This window comes from Varanus komodoensis, unplaced genomic scaffold (genome assembly GCF_004798865.1).
Source record: "Varanus komodoensis strain SLA01 unplaced genomic scaffold, ASM479886v1 scaffold63, whole genome shotgun sequence".
Taxonomy (NCBI): domain Eukaryota; kingdom Metazoa; phylum Chordata; class Lepidosauria; order Squamata; family Varanidae; genus Varanus; species Varanus komodoensis.
In genome coordinates this window covers 3259762-3281415 of record NW_025336259.1, presented here as the reverse complement: position 1 = coordinate 3281415, position 21654 = coordinate 3259762, and the positions used below count along the sequence as shown (strand labels likewise).

At 45.8% G+C, this 21654-nt stretch overlaps 1 protein-coding gene across 7 annotated transcripts in view; it reads left to right on the top strand.

Annotated features, from left to right (window-relative positions):
* Nucleotides 1–21654, top strand: part of NARS2 (asparaginyl-tRNA synthetase 2, mitochondrial) — a 50560-nt gene that overhangs the window by 24703 nt on the left and 4203 nt on the right. For 5 of the 7 annotated variants that reach the window (XM_044450212.1, XM_044450214.1, XM_044450213.1 and 2 more), the window contains 6 exons: nt 3917–4049; nt 15272–15370; nt 16771–16808; nt 18330–18396; nt 18998–19135; nt 20317–20414. In XM_044450212.1, the coding sequence (XP_044306147.1) occupies nt 3917–4049; nt 15272–15370; nt 16771–16808; nt 18330–18396; nt 18998–19135; nt 20317–20414 (573 nt within the window). The remainder of the gene's footprint in view (nt 1–3916; nt 4050–15271; nt 15371–16770; nt 16809–18329; nt 18397–18997; nt 19136–20316; nt 20415–21654) is intronic. The other 2 variants (XM_044450215.1, XM_044450217.1) reach the window with 2 other exon arrangements.

Genomic DNA, 21654 nt, shown 5'->3' with positions numbered 1-21654 from the left:
TTTGATTTCTTCACTTTTCAACGTGAAAGTTGGGTAATCTTCTGCAGTCACGATTTGTTTTCTTCATATTCAGCCGCAGTCCTGCATTTGCACTTTCTTCTTTTACTTTCATCCAAGGTCATTTCAGTTCATTTCTGCTTTCTGCCAGTGTTGTGTTTATTGTCTGCATATCCTAAATTACTGATGTGTCTGTCAACACTTTGCTCTCCTTCCATTGATTCTAATCAACCTTTCTCAGGGCATGTTCTGCCTATAGGGAGGTAAAGTACACCCTTGTCCGACACCTTTGCCTATGGGAAACCCTTCAGTTTCTCCATATCCTGCCCTAAGTGTACTTCTTGTCCGTGATGCATGTTACACATCAGGAAAATCAAGTGCGGAGGCATGCCCTTTTCTTTCAGGACCACGCATCGCTTCTCATGATCTACATAGTCCAAAGCTTTGCCATGCACTATAAGGCAGTGATGACGAGCCTTTTAGAGACCGAGTGCCCAAACTGCAACCCAAAACCCACTTATTTATCGCAAAGTGCCAACACTGCAATAAAACCTGAATACTGAGGTTTTAGTTTTGAAAAAACAACTCCCAGCCAGTGCAAGCAAATATGTATATCCTTGGCAGCTCACTGACCGGCCATGCAAAAGCTCGGACGAGTTGCGGCTAATGAGTCGCGGCTCGTGGCATCATCTCCTGGCACCGCTACTCCTTTCCGAGCAGGCGCATGGCCCCTCTGTGCACTGTTATCCGATGCGCGGCTGCTGGGGTGATGCTGGGGCGACTTGGCTCATGTGCTGACAGAGAGGGCTCTGCATGCCATAGCTTTGCCGCCACTGCTATAAGGCATCGACTGGTCTTCTGTAGTCGTTTGGTGCACCTCAGTAGCTAGCATATTCCGAAAATGAAATGTGGAAGCTCTTTTCCTGCTGGACTCTAGTCAGGCCTATGTGGAACCACCAGGAGTGTCCTGATGACCCCAGTAACTAGGCAGGAGAAAGTGCTTTCAGGTATCCCGGTTTTACGCTATTTGCGGCTGATTATAGGCTACATCCCAGTTGGTTTATGTAGCCTGTTAACTGAACCTTTCAAATCAAGTGCATAACAAAGACTGACATTCTGCCTATTTAAAGCATTTATATCCTACGCCATGTTTAGACAGATTCCAGAGAGGTGGATACTAAAAGAGATAAAGCAGAATAAAGTGCATTAGAAACAGATAACTTTCAAACCATGGCTGGTCAGCAAGAAAGGCTTCCTAGAACAAAGATGGCTTCAACAGGTGCTGAAAGTAGGAGAGGGCTGGTGCCAAGAGGCAGGGAGTTTCACAGAAAGGGGCCACCACACTGAAGGCCCTTCTGATGGATGCCAGTCAGGCCATAGGTTTAGCTGGCACCTCCAGGAGAATGTCCCTTAGGACCAAGCAGATCAGTGACAATATCCTGGGTTTAAGTTGTTGAAAGCTTTGCACACGAGCACAAAATGTTCAGCTCAGCTTGGTAACATTAAAAAACACAAGTTCTACATTCCATGCAGTGCTGGCTTCTACTTGCAGAAAGCTTCAGTTTTGGGTTTGTTTTTTTGCAACAGAGCATCTGGATTTACGAGTCGCCCCCTTTCCTGATCCGTAGATTGAAGTGTTGCAGCCCATTCCTCCAGCTCTGGTCACTGAGGCCCCTGTTCCCCTCCCTGTGCATGCTCAAATTCACCCTTGAAGACTGCACAAAATCCTTGGCAATGCATTTGGGTTCCTTGGCAGACAGATCCATGTAGAACAGCTCATTACACATCGCTCATTTGAGTGGCTTAATAAGATTGCTGCTGCTTTTTAATTAAGATCAGCAAGGCCAGTCTGCTTTGTCCTCTCATGGAAAATTCCATTTTGCTAAGGACATGGGAAATAGGACTTTAAGTGTGTGTGTGAGGGTGTTTTTGCTTAAGACTGGAAAGGTCACAGCTGTGATCTTGAGGAGTATTTTTGGCAAAGAGGAGTTAGAAAACCTCTGAGCGTAAGATGCTGCTGCCTGAATGCCCCCTTCCCCAAATTCTTTTCTACATTTTCTTATCTGTAAAATACAGGTACAGCGATCTTTTCAGGCATAATTACTGTTTGCAAATTGTTTGCAGCTTCAAGGTTGGGAGCTAAGCCTTTAACAATGCAGTGTGGGTTGTTGAAGGGTTACCTAAATCTGTACCAGTCTAGCCTGGCGAGCAAGTTGGTTGGGGCACAAGATTTACTGGTTTTTACTACCTCTGCTCTTTGTTGTTTTGCCTTCAAGGTGGCTTGGCACCTGGACAAAACCTGGGTCTAAACAGAGCCATAATTTACTGCCCTTCTTTTGCTTGGGTGCCAACCAAGAAAATACGTTGTTGGTGTGGTTTGGGGAACCAGATTTGGTTCCGTGTGCTCAGTCCCATGTCCTCTATAAGCTGGAGTGGGCAGGACAGACCTACATTTATTTATTTCATTTTTATGCCATCCCAATAAAAAATGGGCAGTTAGCAAAAGTTAAGACAAAATTAAAACCACACGCGCATACAAGATCAAATCAACTTAAAACAACAATAGCAATCGCAGCTGAACTGGCACGGAAGCATAATAGCAGGACAAATAAAATGCAATATTTAAAATGAATTTTAAAAACTAAACTGTTAAAACGCTGGAAGAATAAAAAGGTCTTCACCTGGCACCAAAGAGAATACAAAGAAGGCACCAGGCTCACCTCTTTGGGGAGCTCATTCAATAACTGGGGTGCCACAACCAGAAAGGTTCTCCTCCTGGTAGCCACCCACCTCGCTTCCTTTGGAAGGGCTTCTGTGAGAAGGACCCCCAAAGATGACCTTGAGGCCAGGTAGGTGCATATGGGACAAAGCCATCCTTCAGGTAACCTGGGCTCAAGGTTTTGAATGTCGATATTTGCACTTTGAATCAAACCTAGCTGTGCAGAAAAATAAAAAGGCCAAAACCTTTTTATTTAAACAGTATTTTAAGATTTTAACAGCTTTTAAGTTTAGTCGCTCTGTTTTGTGAGTTATTGTTTTGTTCTAGTTATTGAAATCATTGTTTTAATTGTTTTTAAATATTGTAAGCAGTCCTGAGATCTTGTATAATCAGAAGGCATACAAAAGCTTTAAATTTTATTTATTTATTTATTTATTTAGAGTTTTTGTATGCCGGCCCCTATAGCCTCACACAAATAAATAAATATAATACAAATACAGTTAAAACCCAGAAACACCCTGGCTGCACAATTAAAACCTATAAATAGTATACGTTGTTAAAATATTGTTTGAATAAAAAGGTCTTAGCCTGGCGCCGAAAAACAAATAACGATGGCGCCAGGCGGACCTCTCTGGGGAGCGCATTCCACAGATGGGGCGCCACCGCAGAGAAGGCCCTCCTCTGGGTACTTTGTTTCCTGATGTCTCTCCCGGAGGGCTCCCGGAGGAGGGCCTCTGCCGCTGATCTCAAGGGGCGGGAGGGCAAATATGGAAGCAGGCGTTCTTTTAGGTGGATGGATGGATGGATTAAACCAGAAGCCAGTGTGACTGGAAGAGCACTGGCATAAAATGTTCTAACTCGAATTAGTTTAGCATGCCTTGGTAGTCTTTGGAGAGGATTGGTTTATTCTTCTTCCTCTTAAAACTATCGACGACATGCAAAACAAATCCAGGTTTGGTCTCCATTGCCAGTTGGAATGCAGATGGAACGCTTGTCTGATGCACTTTCTGTGATTCGTCTGTGAAGTCCTGAAAAGAGAAGCCATGGCTATTGTTTAAAACACAGCACCTTATTGCAAGGATTACCTAGAGGCCTTTTGGTTGACGACACAGAATCTGGCCAGTAGCTGCTCGCCACAACCTGAGCATTTTCTGCCTGTGTTTTCTCCCTTCCGCTTCCCGGCCCCTTCTCCTACTCCAGGGCATTTACCAAGGTGTTCACTTTTGGTCCAACCTTCCGGGCTGACAATTCGCAAAGTCGCAAGCACTTGGCAGAGTTTTACATGGTGGAAGCCGAGCTGTCGTTTATTGAGAGCCTCCAGGATATCATGCAGGTGAGCCACGGGGTGCGGTGGGGAGGGGGGAGCAGGCAGACTTCAGGTGTGCAGCCGTCTGGGAAGCATCAAAAGCCACCGCTTGCGGACTGATGCAGAGTGCAGGCACTTGGATGGAAGAATTCTGCGCAGGGTAGTTTCTTTTGGGATTCAGAACAGAACAGATCTCCCGGTCCTTCTGTACCAAGGATGAGAGTCCAGTCACCTTTCGATTGACCTGGAATCATTTGGTGTTTTTCCAGTTTTTGTATATTCCCCCCGCCTCGCCAGTTCAGCCTGCCTTGAGATTCCATTCCTGACAATAGAAACATAGAAACAGAGCGAGTCAGGAGGGATCTCCCGGGCCATCTAGTCTGACCTCCGGCTCCAGCTGGCTCTGCTCACGACATGCCCACCATGTACATATCCAACCTATCTTTGAACACCCTCACCGAGGAGGCCTCAGCCACCTCCCGTGAAAGCCCATTCCACACCCTCGGGGTCCTAATCTCCTATACGGCTATTTCCCATCCTGCCTTGAGGAGAACACAGAGGCAAAATGGTCATTTAGCATCTGTGCCTGTTCCCTCATATCAGTCACTGGATCTCCTTCCTCCTTCTTTAGTGGTCCCACCACTTGTCTCCCCTTCCTCTTCCTACTTACATGCTGAAAGAAGCCCTTTTTGTTGCTCTTGATATTCTTGGCAAGTCTCAGCTCGAAATCAGCCTTAGTCTTGCGGAGAATCCTTCTGCAACGGGCCTCCTCCTCCCGGTATACCCTTTTGTCTATTTCCCCCAGTACCCATTTCCTACGGAGGTTCCTCTTTCGTCTAAGCCCTCTAACCACCTCCTTTCGCATCCATGGCGGCACTCTCCTCCGCCTCCCCACCTTACTGACTAGGGGTATCGTCAAGGCTTGCGCCTCCAAAACCTCCCTTTTGAGTGCCAGCCACCCCTCAACTCCCTTGCCTTCCAGTAACAATAAGAGCCTTAAGCTAAACTATGTGCTATGTTTTGGTATTTTGACCTCACTTCCTTTGCCTTCAGCCTTGCCCCCTACTAGAATAAGACTGTCAGGACTTCTCCAAAATTGAATTTGTTCCTCATTCCAATTATACATCTGCTCCTGTTTGCGAGACCTTCATTCCAACAGTATAATTTCTGACCGGGGAAACATTTGTTTTGACGCACATACGGTACGGTGGTTGAAGCGTTGGACTGGGGACCTGGGAGATCCGGGTTCCAGCTGCACTGGCCCATGAAGTTCACTGGGTGAATTTGGGACGATCACTCACTCTCAGCCAATCCTACCTCACAGGGTTGTTGTGAGCATAAAATTGAATGGGGGGCGGGCTGTGGAAGCTGTCCTGGGTTCCTCACAAGAGGAGGTAGGATATAATGATCATGTTGCTATTAATTAACTGGGAGTTAGAAATTCTTGTCGATCTTCCATAAATCATTTTATTTATTTATTTAAAACTTTTTCAGACCACCCTTTACCATGGTCTCGGGAAGACAAAATAGAATAAAACACAGCATCCTAGTCAGATTCTTAACCCATCAACAATAAAACCCATATTAAAATAGTCAAACCTTAAAACATTGGGAAAATATTCTAATACATCATTTGTTATTTATTTATTCCTAATAAAAATAGAAATATCCTAATAAATAAAGAATAAATCCTCTTGTGATCTATCTACTAACACTGAATACCGATACTAATGCTACGAGAGCACCTTCCTTAAGACTACCCTTGAGGGTAAGCAGCGGGCTTGGGTATTTTTCAGCCATTTAGTATTTTATGCATATGCTTTTAAACTTTTTAAAAGGTCTTCTTTTAAAGCAGAAGATCTTCTGTGTCCGTTTTACATGCCTAATCGGCAAATTGCTAGGGGAACTCAAAGGCTGAAGAAGAAGAGGGAGTCCAAATACAAGCTGGGCCGACTCCATCGAGGAAGCCGCAGCCTGGAACTCACAACAGCGGGGCAGGACATTGTGTGGGACTTTCGCTCATAAGTTGGAGAGGAGTTGGCAGCAATGACAGCAGCAATCTGTACGCAGCCGAACCGTTGGGCTCCCGTCCAAGTGTTTCTATATTCCTGGGGATTTATTACACTTCTCTCATCAAATGCCAAGTTCGCACCCAGGGCGGGTTTTGTTTTGCTTTGCTTCTGTCCTGCCTTTTTGCTCTTGCCCAGTGTCCAAGGTAGCTCTCCTTGCTTTCCACGCATTGCTCACAACAACCCTGTGAGGTGGATCAGGCTGAGGGTCCCTAACTGGCCCAGAGCCACCCAGTAGGGCTCCCTGGCCAAGTGGGACTAGAATCCAGATCTGGACCCCTGGCCCAGCGCTCCAACCACTAGGCCACATTGGCCCTCCACTGCCCTGGTTTCCCTGCATAAGCATTGAGCTTCTAATCCTGTCTTACGAGACTGTGGTGTGTGGTTGTGGGTGTGGGTGTGTTCAGAGGAGCTTCGGTGTGAATTTTCATCTAGGTTCCTCTCTGATCTTGGGAAACAGAAACTCTGCTTCTTGAAAACTAATTTTTCAGGAACGGATGTTGCAAGGGAAGACAAGTTTCATCTTTTGCAGCTGCCAGGGAACTGGTAAGATGATGAAAGAGTCTCGTCCACGGGCCGGACTGTAGCGCTCCGTGGTGGAGCCCTTGTTTAGCATGCAGAAGCTTGCAGCCCTGGAACCTCCAGGGGAAAGGATCAGCGGGTAACCTGGGCATCCCCCTCTGTGCCTGAGCCCCTTGAAAGCTGCGGCTGGCCCAGGTGAACAGGAGCAGGGCAGGTAGACAAGCTGCCTGACGTGGCTTTCGCGGGTCTCCCCTTCCTTGCCGGCACAGCTCATCTTACAGATTCGTGTACAGCCGTACATTCTGCCATGCGCAGGCTGAGGGAACTGGGTTTGTCAGGGTGTATTGCATGGAATTTTGTCATGAAATAGCAGGGATTTTAAGAATAAGAGCATGCATGATGTAACAAGATGATGGACGGGTGGAGCGATTCTTTGGGTTTCTAGCTTGGAGGTCAAAAACAAGATTCTGAGTTTGGAGCTGGGGAACTCTCACCCCACTTCACAACCAGAGCAGAAGGAGCCTCAGGGTTGGAAAAGCAACCTCAGAGAAGGGGGGCATTCCAGGGAAGGGCCACCAGGATACAGGTCATCCTGATGTCTCTCCAGCCAACTTGCATCCGCTTCCAAAGTTGGATACCCTAGATCAGCAGAGCTGGAAGTCTCAAGGCATTGCTTCCGCCGCTTTCCCACTCCACATAGGATGCTCCTGGGCCGTGGAGAATTGCACCTAAAGCAACAGAGAAATTCCCAAATTATCATCCTTCGTCCATCACCAAGATGTTCAGGAACATCTCTAGTGAAACAACCTAAGAAGGAGCGTATTCTCAAAGGAAAATCCATGTTATAGTGCACATATAAGAACTATTTACAGGCATGTGTTCTTGTGTGTGTGTTTCCTTGTTGTGGCTGTTAGATGCAGTCAAGTCATCTCCGACTTAAGGCAACCCTATTAATGATCTACCTCCATAATGTCCAACTTGGATAGTCCTGCTCAGCTCTTGGGAACCCAAGACTGGACCTTCCTTGGAGGGGTTGCAAGAACTGGGACTGTTGGGCTTGGAATAAAGGCAAGTCAGGGAGACGAGGCCATGGAATCATAGAATACATAGAAGGGTTTAAGATAATGCTTGGTGTGGAAAACACTCAAATCCAGGGTCATCCCATGAACTGATTGGTGGGAGATTTAGGAAGCATAAAAGCAAGTCCTTCTTCATACAGTTAAACTATGGAATTCAGTGCCATGGGAAGTGGTGACGGCCACCAACCTGGATGGCTTTCCAAAGGGATTGGACAGGCTGATGGAGGAAGAGGCTCTCTGTGGCTACGAGCCTTGCTGGCCAGGTGCCCCCTCCTTCTCCAGAGGCAGCATGTCTGCAGGCGCCCGTTGCTGAGGAGCTGGGCAGAGGAGGCTTCGCACCCATCCTGCTGGAGGGAACCTGTGGGCAGCTGTTTTGCCACCATGTGTATTCCTCACCTGGAATCCTGTGCCCAGTTCTAGGCTGCAAGGTTTAAGAAAGATGCAGATAAATTAGAGAGGGTCCAGCGGAGGGCAACGAAAATGATCCAGGGTTTGGAAACACTGCCCTGTGAGGAGAGACTGGGAGAACTGGGAATGTTCAGCCTCGAGAAGAGAAGACTGAGGGGGGACATGATTTCCCTCCATAAGTACCTCAAAGGCTGTCACAGAGAGGAAGGTGAAGATCTCTTTTTGCTGATAGCGGAGTGTAGGGCACAAAATAGGACCTTCCTTGCAGTGGTGTCCAGACTGTGGAATGTGCTCCCCAGAGAGGTTTGCCTGGCGCCAACCTTACATTCTTTTCAGTGCGAGGTGTAAACCTTTTTATTTGCCCTCCATTTTAAGTGCTAGGAATTTTAATCTGGTTTTAACTATTTACAGTCACTTTTTTAGTTTGCTCCTGTTTTTGATTTTGACTCTGTTTTGATTTTGTCTTCATTTGCAATTTGTTATTGTTGGTTTTATGTATATTTTTAATAATTGTTGGATTGCTTGTTTTGACTTCTGTAAGCCATCCGGAGACGCTTTTGCATATAGGATGGGGTATAATTATTTTAAATAAATAAAAAATATATATCAAGCTCCGACAACCCAGGTTCAGGGTATATATCAGGAAAAGCTTCCTCACTGTCAGAGCAGTACGACAGTGGAACCAGCTTCCTGGAGAGGTGGTGGGCTCTCCCACACGCGAGACATTCAAGGAGAAACCAGACAGCCTTCTGAGTGGGATGGCATAACGTGGTGTCCTGCAACAGCAGGGGGTGGACTAGATGGCCTTCATGGCCCCTTCCCACTCAACTCTTCTAGGATTCTGTGAGTGCTGGATCTGATCCAGCATGGTTTATGTTCTTATCTCCCCTTCCACCATCTTTGACATTCCCTGGCATGAATATCTTCTGCAGTGAATCTTTCTTTCTCATGATGTGCCCAGAGTACAGCAGCTTTAGGGGTTGGGTTGGGTTGTGTTGGTTTTAATGTTTGCTTCCTGGGCAAGTTCTGGTTTGATTGGACCAGAGACCCAATTGCTTCTCATTTTGCTGATCCAGGGTGTTTGTGTCTCTTCCAGCACTGTGTTGTGAATGCATCCATGTTCTTCTTGCCAGCTTTTTTCACTGTCCAGCTTTCACACCCTATAGAGTGAAACAGTAATTTCTTGGCTGTAGTCTCTGTTTGAACTGATGACTAAGCAACTGCTTTCACAATTTTAATTTTTTCATTGTTGATGGTAAAGTGCTGTCATCCTTCTGTCGAAATGATTTTTGTTTTCTTGTTTTTCAGCTGCAGACCTTGCTTTTATGCTTTCTTCTTTCACTTTTATTAGAAGTCATTTCAAGTTGTTGCTGCTTTCTGCCATTAATAGGGTTAAATTACTGATGTATCTTCCACCAATTTTCACTCTCTCCTCTGATCCTAACCCAGCTTTCCTTATGAGCTGATCTGTGTACAGATTGCAAAGATAGGAAGATAAAATTCATCCTTGTCTGATGCCTTTGTCTACATGAAACCATTCTGTTTCTCCATACTCTGTCCAAACAGCAGAGTAGATAAAAATCTATTTTTAAAAAACAATAAAATTTAGATTGGATTTTCTATTGAAATTGGATTTTTTTTAATGCAGATGGTGCTTTGCAAAGAATCAACCTCTTACCTTTTAAGTGCTAAATTTCAAAAAATCCAATGAATAGAAGAAGGTGGTTGGGAGTGAAATAGATCCACACAAGAAGCTTTATTTATTCTGTGAGCCATCCCGAGGCTATATAGCAAGGGGACGGCATACAAAAACTTTAAATAAATAAATAAATAAATAAATAAAGCTAAGTGTGAGGAGGGGGAGGGGGGCAAGCAGTAAAAATGACAGTGAACCCTTTGAGCAGAATATGCCACAAGTCTTTGGATCTTCTTCTGTATAGCCTGAGGTTTATCATATTATTCTTTCCCTGAAGGAGGAACGCTCTAACGACAGGCATTTCTCGTTCCATATAGGACATATGTAGAAAAACATATAGGCAACGACTAGGTTGGTATGTGAACATAAGTTTGAAGGGCTTCAACAAGAAGAAATAAATTTATTTATAACATTTTTATGCCGCACCCATCGCAGAAGCCTCAGAAGCCATGGGCCCATAATATGCCTTAAAATTAGGATTCCTTGTTTGCTGCACTTTCTGAGTAAGTTTTTATATAATCATCATTTCGTATTGTATCATCCCACTGAAATTTAGCTAGTTAGCTCAGTTACTCATAGTTTTGCAGAACTGTACAAAGCTTAGAAGCGAGTCTTTGACTATGAGGTACAGTGTGTCATAACTGCTATTTTTGATTGGTTGGGAGATTTTTTACTAATATTTACTAATACTAACATTAGAATACTAATATTCATTTAAACGATGAGCAAGATATACGTAAAGGTCGGGACAGGACTATATGTTTGCTTACAAGTACAGAGATGGGAACCCTAATCGTAGGATGCAAAGCAGGAGGCAGGAGAATGGAGCTAGATAAGGCTTGGGGTTCTGGACAGCCAGAGGGCTGTTGGGAGGTGAAGGTTAGCGAATTCTGGGCTGAATAGACCATGGTCTGACCCAGGGACCTGGTTCACAAGGCAAAGCAACCAACCATGGGTAGTTAGCCATGGTGGGATATTGTGTCCATAGTTTTGGGCAATCAACCCAGATATGAACCTTCTTCAGTTCACACCTTCTGAACCTGGGAGAACAAGGTCATTGTGGGCTGCAAGGATCGACTACTTATTTAAGCAGTATTTTAAATGTTAATATTATTGAATTTTATCTGGCCAGGGCGGCTTGTTTTATTTCGTATGTTTTATATCATATATTTGTATTTTAATGTATATATTTTAAAATGTTATTTTAATTTATTGTTGTAAGCCGCCCCGAGGCTTCGGCGAATGGGGCAGCATAAAAATGTTTTAATAAATAAATAAATACATACATACATACATACTGAGCTGCTTGGCAAGAGGGACATAAGCCCTGATCTTGTTGCTGCCAGTGGCTGTCCTTCCACTGACCGGGGTCCAAGTGGCCCTTTGGAGCAGCTATCACTACTTCACTGCTGGGGGGTGGGATCAGTCCACGTTCCAGAATTGTGCAAATATGTTCATACATTTTGTGTCTTTACTAATTTTGAGGGGAGGTAGGGCAAGGCGTGCAAGGAGACGTCATTTGCTTCCAGGGGAGGTGATGATGGAACAGGGCATGAGGACTAGAGTCTTGTCATGAAAGCATTTTCTGTCACTCTCAAATTCAGGAGTGGGCAAGATATAGCCGGTGGGCTGCCTGCCCCCCGAGACTGTAAAAGAAAATTAAATAACGGATTAAAATGGCATCCAGAGCAGCAATGGTTAATTCCCTTTGACCTTGAAATCAAATTAATGGTGACCCTTTGGGCTCTTCATTATGGCTGTGGGTTTTTGTCTGCTCCAGTGGTGAGAAAGACGCAGATATGGGGGGTAAAATTGACCCCTGCAATGGCAGTAGTTGCCCATCCCTGCTCTGATGGAGAGGAGTAATCTCTCCGTACATGATTGAATTAGGTCTGTAGAGAGTGTTCAGCTGGTTGACGAATATTGTCTGCAGCCAGGAGAAGACAAGCTGGGCTGGGGTCCTTTGAACATTGCAATTCACGCGTCTGTAGTTTTTATTCGAAACCACTCTAACACTCCGGGAAGTGGAAATGCTCCATCACAACAATCAGCCATCTCATTCGGGCATGCAGAAGCTCCATTGTACCCAGAAAGTTTCCCCTTTGAGGAAATGAAAGCATCGCGCTGGTTTCCAGCTTGCTTGCGTCCCCACATCTTTGCTATGAGCTAACCGTTAACTTCCCACTGGGTGCAACAGAAACAGCTTTGTCTAGCCTGGGAAAAAGCGGGGAGCATGAAACGTAGACCTTGGTTTCTCTTTTTAGGTTTTTGGCTTCACAAAATCAAGAAGAGACATGTAGACTTTATCTCCTTCCACAAGCACCCCCCTCCCAATTTCTTTGGGTCAGGGGCCACAGTTTGAAGCTTGAGAATGGCTTCTGCACAAAGGATATGCCATGGGAAGGGGGACTTAACTGCACCTAAAAAAACTGCCATGGTGGATGAGGCCATTCCATTCAGAAAATGCTCATTTTCCAGAAGGCAAACCAGCACTTAAAAAAGCATCTACATGCAGGGAAGAAATGGGACTGGAGCTCCAGAGAACTAACCCACTCTTTTAAACCCAAATAAAGACGGTGCATGAGGGTGGCCTATGGCCTTGCAGCAAGCCAGGTAGCCTGGAATAAAATGGAAAATTCTTAAGAAATTGCAAAGCCCAAGAGAGGCGGGTGTCTGTTGAGCTGCACAAGAGGCCTATGCCTGTTCTTGCCACACTGGAGTCCTCCTGCCTAAAGAATCTTATAGACACATAGAAACAGAACAAGTCAGGAGCCTCCCAGGCCATCTAGTCTGACCCCCAGTTCCAGCCGGCTCCGCTCACGACATGCCCACCATGGGCATGTCCAGCCTATCTTTGAACACCCACACCGATGGGGCCTCAACCACCTCCCATGGAAGCCCATTCCACACCCTCGGGGTCCTGACTGGCAGGAAGTGCTTCCTGGCATCCAAACTGAACCTGGGTTCCCTGAGCTTTGCTCTGTTGGAGTGTGTCCTGCCTTCCTCTGCAGGGGAGAACAGGTCTCTACCCACCTCCCTGTGCCACCCCCTCACATACCTGCATGTCGCCAACAGACCCCCTCGGAGTCCCCTCTTCTCCAGGCTGAAGAGATCCAGTTCCCTCAGTCTTTCCTCATACGGCTTTCCCTGCAATCCGGCCACTATCCTTATGGCCCTACGCTGCACTGACTCCAACCTGGCTACATCCTTCCTGTAATGTGGAGCCCAGAACTGAACACAGTACTCCAGTTGTGGGTCCACCGGAGTCGTTCATCAGGCTCGACACGGCTGATCACTGTGTCTCACTTGGAAGGAGGCTCGGTAGCTTGCTCCTATTATCTTTGCCGCAGCTGGTCACTGGCAGCTTGGACTTTGGTTTGGTTTCAGTGGGAAACTGGCGACTATGGTCTGGGTCACTGGGGAGGCCTCGGGTGGATAGGCAGGGAGCCTGCCGACCCAAATGAACTGGGGAAGAGCAGGAGGAATCGCCCGGCCTGCTGTGTTGGGAGAGGCATAGAGCGTTGTCAGAACTGCCTGGTAGCAAGTCCGCACCTTGTCTGGAGGGTTTTTTCCAGCCCTGCCTGGGATCCTTTCGGGGATCAAACATGGGACCTTCTGCGTGCAAAATTAGTGCTCTACCACTAAGCTATGGTTCCTCTGCAATTGAAAGCTCTTTCCTTCTAACCCTAAGACAGTAAGATATCCACAGATCTGTTTGCCATTGAACAAACTAGCGCGAAGATTCTTCCTTTAACCTTTCAAGAGTGTGGAGTCAGCATTGTTTTTAGGGGTTCTGTATAGAATGTACCACTCAAGGATACTGTGGGCAAACCACGCATTAGGTGGACATGGCTGAAGAGCTTGTCACTGAGCAAGACTTTGCGGGGCAGAAGATGCCTCAAGAACGCCAAACAGTTCTGTGCAAGGACTTCGTTGCCTCTTCAGCATCCTCCGGTGTCAGGCAGTAGGCGAGAATCATGCCCCCTTTCAGCTGCTGTTCTTGTTTTTAGGTACAGTGGTGCCTCTTACATCGAACGACTCTAACTTCGAACGATTCAGAGTTCGAATGTTAAAGCTGAGGTAAAATTGCTCCAAAGTTCAAACGATGCTTCTATGTTCGAACTGCACACAAAGTGGGAAAAAATGTGGTTGCAGCGTAAATGCCATCTGTTGTGCGCCAAGTCATCTCTTGCTTGCGTGATGCTCGTGCGTTTTCAGTGTGTCCATTTTGAGTGCTTTTTCCCCCCCTTCATTTTTTGGTTACATATATGACCACTCCTCACTGTGGTACAGTAAATGCACTAACATAACATTTCTAACATGAATTCCAATGCTGTGGTGCCTTGTCCTTCAAACTTAATTCATTTCAGGAGGCCGTATTTGCCATTTCACTTTATCGAAATGGGTATTGTTTAGGGTCTAGGGACGGATTAATTTGCTTTCCATTATTTCTAATGGGGAAGATTGATTCGTTGTTTGAATGATTCAGAATTCAAACGGCCTCCCAAAACGAATTAAGTTCGAAGGACAAGGCACCACTGTATATCATACCATAATATAAACATCAGGAAAAATGTGTGCCTTGCGCTTGCAGTTTAAAATTCTCCCCACAAGAAAAAGGGAAGGAAGAGGCCAGTGTCCGTGAAAGTGCCTTGGGCCATCTAGCCTACGTTTGTTAATTCTTCCTAGCAGTAGCTGTTTTCCTCCAAAGTTTCAGGTGGAGCTCTTTCCTTCCTCTCTGCTACTTCATCCTTTAGACTGGAAATAATGAGGACTGGAGATCAGACCTTGTACAGGATGCAGAGCAGCTCCTTTTCAAGGCTTCTCTGTTCAGACTGGCTTGTTTTCCAGCCTCAAAAAGTAGAACTTAGGAATTAGGAAGTTGGGTGGCTCGGATTTTGCCTTTGTCACGAATGTCTTGGTGGCCCGAGAAGCCACTTTTTCTCAGCCTCAGCCTCCCATGAGAACAAACATTTCACTAGCCTGCCTAAAAGGGCTTGTTTCGGAATGAAGCATTTCTTTCTGTCCCATGCTGTGTTGGGGATGTTGTGAGGACTGCAACAGAACAGAACATGACCTCCTCCAGCCTGGCACCTGCGAAACATTTTTTGATCACAACTCCCAGAATCCCCGACACTGGCCACACAGGCTGCGGCTGATGGGAACTGCAGTCCAAAACTTTTGAAGTATGCTAGATTAGGGAAGGGGTATACAAAGCGTGACTTTCTAAATGGCGTGGCCTACAGCTGCTATTAGCTCTACCCAGCAGTGTCAATGGGGGAAGTTGATGGGGTTTGCATTCATCTGGAATATATTAAATATATTTCTATTATGTAAATGATAAGTGCTGCTCTGTAGTATAAGCCGCATTCGATCCAAGGTGGGGAATAAATTTAAAAAGAATTATACTCTACGTCGCAGAGGTGCTCTGCCCTGCTGTAGCCCTCTCTTTTTTTCTCCACCATCCTCGCTTAGGTCATGGAGGACCTCTTCAAGAAAGTGACGGACAAGGTGCTCTCCGCATGCCCTCGCGATGTTGAGCTTTTTCACAAGCGTGTCGCCCCTGGACAAGAGGTAAACAGAAGGCATTTTCTAGCAGCTTTATCTGTAGCTTTGCGGTTGTGCTGTGCCATCAAGTTGCCTCCAGCTTTTGGTGACCCTATAAGTGAAAGCCCTCCAAGACGTACTACCCACGTCATCCCTCTTGTAAATTCCAGACCGTGGCTTCCTTGATGGAGTCAACCCATCTCGTGTTTGGTCGCCGTCTCCTGCTTTAAACTTTTCCTCGCAAGATTCTTGCCTTCTCATGATGTTCCTGATTCTGACAGCTTCAGTTCTGTCCCTTTTGCTTCTAGGGAAAGTTTGATCTGAGACTCATTTGTTGATCTTTCTGTCAGCCCAGTGTGTTCACAAAGCTCCCCCCCCGCAACACCCATTTATTTCCCTTCAGCTTTCTCCACCGACCAGCTTTCCCACCCGAACTTGGTAATTGGAAATACAAGAACGTGGATGTTCATGGCCTTGTGCGCCTTTTAAAATGCAACAAAACCGCTTTTCCTGAGCTGGCTGGAGGATTCTGGAAGTTGTGGTCCAGCACACCTGGAGGACATCCAGTTGGGGAAAGCTGCAGTAAAGGGTGAAAGCTATTTCAACAAGAAATCCATCCTAGGACTTCTATCAAACCTGGGACTCTTCCTATTACTGGCTAGTGAAACGGGACTTCGTATAGATTTAAATATGTTTTTAAGTTACCATAAATGGAAAAAAAATTGGGGGCTGACCCAGCAGGTCCGATGTTTCTGATGATTGATGTTGTTTTTAGTTTTTCTTTGTTTTTAGGATTATAATTTTGAATAAAACTTATTATAAAAAAAGAAATCAATCGTAGGGTCCAGCAATACAGATGCTGTTAGGGCAGACATGGGTGGTATAGTCCTAGCATCAAGGATCTGGCCGGGGGTGCAGCTCCCCAACAGCATTATTAATGTGTGTCATTCATTACCACAAGATTTGGTACTGGATTGTTTTACAGGAGGGTGGTATAGCGGGGTGGACAGGTCAGTCAGTGTCTCGGGGTCCTGATAGGTAGGTGAAACCTCCAATTTCCGGGGGTACCTGATGCACCCATGTCGCAGTTCAGGGTTTCCCAGTTGCAACTGGTTGGCTTTTGGGTGAAACATACCTTGCACCTGGCCTTTTTCTCTGTCTCTGAGTGCACAAAACAAGTGAGTATCTCCACAGGTGTTTGCTGAAGCGGCTCATGGCAGCTTTCCCAGTGCAGAATTTGGGTTCCCTTAACACAGCTTTGATTTCTGCCTGCAGAAACTGAAGTGGGTTTCCCCACGTAGATTTACAGACTCCTTGCAAAGTTGAAGATGGTTTTCTTAAATGCTTCTGAATAAACATGTTGATTTTTTGGCCCTCTTTCTTATTGTCTTAATATTGTCTTTCTTCCGCTCCACTTCCTTCTGAAGGCCAAGTTGGAACAGATGCTGAAGAACAAATTCGCAAAGTAAGCAAACACATCAGAGTTTGTTTGACACACTGGGGCTGAGCTTGCCCTGCCTTGCCGTCTTGTCAGAAAGGCAGCTGGCATGTGCAGAGTTCCTTTCCGAGTCTGGTGCTCTCCGTCCATGCCTGCAGGAACACACCTACGGATGAAGACAGGTGTGGGCCTCATAGGTGCGATGGACACCTCTTCTTCTCCCTAATTCTTGAGCCGTTTTGTAACAGCTTTACTCTGCTGGTCGTGTCGGCCACGTTCACAGTGCAAGTATTGGTACCACAGCAGTAGAAAATGGTTCTTCTGGATGGCCACAAAATCTCTGGTCATTCATGTTCTCTAGAAGGCCTTGCTCATGGGTGGCTTTCTAACAGCCCAGCTCAGCCTTCTCTAACTTGGCCGGACTACAATGGTCAGCTTCCCTTGGTCAGCAGTAGCATGAAGCCAGGTTAGGGAAAGCTGTCCAACATCAAAGAACCATCTTCTACTCCTTCGATGCCCTAATGCTCTGCTTTTGGAGCCCCTAAAGGGGTTACAGCTTCCCATGAACAATAATAGCCATTCATTTATTCATTCCACATATTCGCATATTTCACAAAAACTGCATCCCAGAAATAAAAGATAATGAAAACACAATAAGAAATCTTTAGTGTGCAAAACTTAAAACAATGGCTAACAGCTAAAGAAGCATTTTTACTGAGACTTGGAGGACCAATGGGCATTAGAGCTTCATCATGTGCTGTCAAGGCTTGTGGGTAAAAAGAAATCTTGACCTGATGCTGAAAAGATGGCAGTGTTGGTGCCAGATGAACCTCAGTGGGGAAAGCGATCCATAATCAGGGAAGGGGCGCCACCCCTGAGAAGGCCCTGCCCTCTTCTGCCTTCCTTAGATGGTATTCCTTTTATAAAAATCAGCCTAAAAGCAGATGAGGCCATCCACAACAATGAAAATAGAGGAGTGTTTGTATCCCATGATTTGTTAGGCCCACCGAATTTGGGACAATCTAACCAACTGGCTTCCATCTAACCAAAAGCACAGGAAGGACCAAAGGCAGATATTTTGTGCACTTAGGTGAGAATTCTGACTGTACAGTAGCTCTCCAGGATCCTGAGGACAATACATCCGGTGCTACTTGGTTCTTTAATTCAGGGGTGAGCAACACGGCTAATGTTGCCCCAGTGTCCCCGTGATTTGCCGTGGCAAAAAGACCATCCAGTTACCACTGTGGAGGGGCAGGAGGAGTACAGCCTGCGAGCGAGAAGCCGAAATGGCCCCTGGGCCCTGTGGAGTTGCTTGCCCCTCTGAGATATTTCTGCATGGAAAGGATTTGCTCTACCTTTGAGTGACCACATGCATCTTCCTTCTCTGTACGAGGCCCCAAGGGATCCGCTAGGGTGCTCCTAAAGGGTGGCATCCAACTATTTAAAATAAATGCATGTCTGTCCAGAAGGAATGGATGCAAACTCTGACACAGCCTCTTCTCTTCTCTTCTCTTCTCTTCTCTTCTCTTCTCTTCTCTTCTCTTCTAGGCTGTCATACACTGAAGCAATCGAGATTTTAAAGCGAGCTCGTCAACTATTCACTTTCCAGCCAGAGGTGAGATTTGGGAATGTGCTTGTGTTGAGAAAGACATTTTCTTGCCCAGAGAGCTCTTTGCAAGACAGATGTGAGCTGTAAGTCCATCAGAAGCCATCCCTTAGCCAGGATATCAGATATCACGCAGATCAGACGTCCGGACTCAAAGATACTACAGGGACCAAGTACCCGTCGTTATGCTTTGGGACCCGGGAAGGCACGAATGCTCACCGATCGTGTGTGTGCCAAGCCACCTCAAGGGCGGCCTTTGGGCTGTGCCAAATTCCCGTGGAGTCTCTGCTTGTGAGAACCAGCACTTCTGTGTCAGGTTGCTGCTTGCATACTGCCCTTTCTGCAAGATGGCATGTGAGCATCTTCCTTCCATCCCCGTGCCCCCACCAGAGAGTGATTGGCCCAAAGCCATTCCGTGAGCTTTATGACTGAGCAGGGATTTGAACCCGTGTCTTGTCACCACCATACCAAAACTGAGGGTATATAGGTGGCAACTTGGACTAGAACGAAAGGGGTGACCCTTTCGGCTGAATTTTGAACCAGCAAACAACAGGTGTTTTTGCTTTGCATTTCTGGGGCACTGTGCTTTTCCCCCCCACCCCTCTCCCAGTGGGGCCAGGATCTTCAGAGTGAACATGAGAGATACTTGGTGGAGCACTGTGGGAACATCCCCGTCTTCGTGCTGAATTATCCATATGACCTCAAGCCATTCTATATGCGGGACAACGAAGATGGCGTCCATCACACAGTAAGAGCAAAGCTTCAGTTTCTTAGGCAGAACAGCATGCTGCACACATGAAGCCGTGTGCACATCCCTGAGGACTAGAAACTTAAGAAAGAAATAAAAAGCAGGATCTCTTCTCCACCACCCAGGAAGCCAAAAGCTGTTTTTGATTGTTTTATATTTAATTGTATTTTAGGTAATTTTAGGCCTTGCGCTTGATGGTCTTATGGCAGCAGTTTGGAAGAGGATGTGTATTGCTTCATTTCTGAAACAGCCAGTCAGCAATTCCTTCTTCCCACCTCCCCACCTCACCAATTAGTCCACACTTTACAATGGTGTTTGTATTCCTGAAACTCTATCCATCTATTATATTTCTATCCCACCTTTTTTCCTTCCAAGGAACTCAAGGTGGCTGGCATAATTCCCCTCTTCATCTCAATCCTCACAACAACAACCTTGTAAGGTAATTGGGCAGAGAGTCTGTGACTCTAACCCAAACATACCCCAGGAACTCCATGGCTGAGTGGAGACTAGAACCCGGATCGCCAGAGTTCCAGTCCAGCATTTTACCACTTTATTTATTTTATTAAAACATTTCTATGCCACCCCATTCGCCGAAGCCTCCGGGCAGCTCACAACATAAAATTAAAATATAATACATACAACAAATTAACAATATAAAATAAGTTGCCCTGGCCAGATAAACAATATTAACAATTAAAATGACGTTTAAATAAAAAGGTCTTCGCCTGGCGCCGAAAAACAAATAACGACGGCGCCAGGCGGACCTCTCTGGGCAGCGCATTCCATAGGTGGGGCGCCACCGCAGAGAAAGCCCTCCTCTGAGTACCCACCCTCCTAATTTCTTTCACGGAGGGTTCCCGGAGAAGGGCCTCTCCCGCAGATCTCAAGGGGCAGCCGGGCACATATGGATGTACCACACTGGCTTTCTTAGAGTAACAGAAATTTTTAATTCTGATTTTTAAAACACAAATTCTGAGTATTTCTTCTTTTTGATCTCTGCTCAGCATGGCCATTTCCCCTGGAATAAAATCAAGTTTACTTCTGCTGCCTTCATCTCCTGCTACCTTGTCTGGGCTCTGGTGCATCAAACTTTGCCCCCAAAGCGCCATTGACCTCCCATCCTTACTTTGATTTTTTAAAAGTCAGAAAGGCTGTTTCCCCCACATTTCCTTTCCTTTAAGGTGGCAGCGGTTGATCTTCTGGTACCAGAAGTTGGAGAACTTTGCGGAGGCAGCTTGAGAGAAGACCGGCTGGACTTTCTACAGTCCCGCCTTCAAAGGTACAGAAAATTTCTGTTTTGTTGGTGTTGTGTTGCTTTGTGTTGTTTTGTTTTTTGTTGCCGGGGAGCAATTTGACAGTTGGTCCAAGAGGGTTTGTTAAGGATTCCAGTAATTAAAAGAGAGAAAGGGAGAATGACAGATGTTTCTTTTGAGAGGTGTTTCAAAGGATGCTCCAGTCCCCTGCATATAATCTGTTTAAAGAAAATAAGCACATGTCTCCTTCTCTTAGAAATGTTCTCGGGTCGCCTATAAAGTTCTGATGTGAAAGAGTCCAAACAGAAAATTTGGGTTATGGGGGAAGGTAGCACATTTAGGAGGTAGGTCAGGAGACAGCGTACCCGGAGGAGGGCCTTCTCTGCGGTGGCGCCCCAACTATGGAATGCGCTCCCCAGGTCCGCCTGGCGCCGTCATTATATGCTTTTCGGCCCCAGGTCAAAAATTTTATTTAACCAATATTTTAAATCTAGTTAATTGTAATGCTATATTTATTTATTTAATTCATTTTAACTATGGTATTTTATACTGTCGTGGTATAGCCAACTTATTTATTTGTTTAGGATTGGTAGGTTTTAATGTTTGTAAACCACCCAAAGAGCCCTTTGGGCTACTAGGGTGGTATATAAATGCAATTGATGATGATGATGATGATGATGATGATGATGATGATGATGATGATGATTTGTCTTCTGTTGAAAGCCGACCAAGACACCAGTGGTGGGTGGGTTAGAAAACTTTAAATGAATAAATAAATTTACTACACACCAAAACATTGGGTATTCTGTTACCCCAGTTGGGGCAAAAGGGAATTCCAGGGGTGGAGTGTTTTCCAACCTGTAGGATTTCTGAAAGAGAAATAACTGTGTATTTCACACCAGGGGTGTGTGAGAATTTCATTTCCGTTCAAAATGCATGGAAATAAATATGTCGCTTTTTAAAATTAGATTTATATCCCACTTTTCTCTTACATCATTCTCCTCTTTCTGCTTTCAGTCTTAATCCCACAACAGCCCTGTGAGGTAGGTTGGGCTGAGAGTCTGTGACTTTGGGCCAGGTGGCTCCATGGCTGAGCAAGGAGCCAACTGGGGCTCACTTGGGCTTTTAGCCACTACTATGGTGAACGGGAGCAGGGGGGTCCCCCCCTTTTTGACAAATGTTAGCTAATTCCTAAATCTGTGATCATGCTTGAAAAATGTTTTTCTACTCATGCACTTCGAAATGTGCATTTCGAAATAGGATATT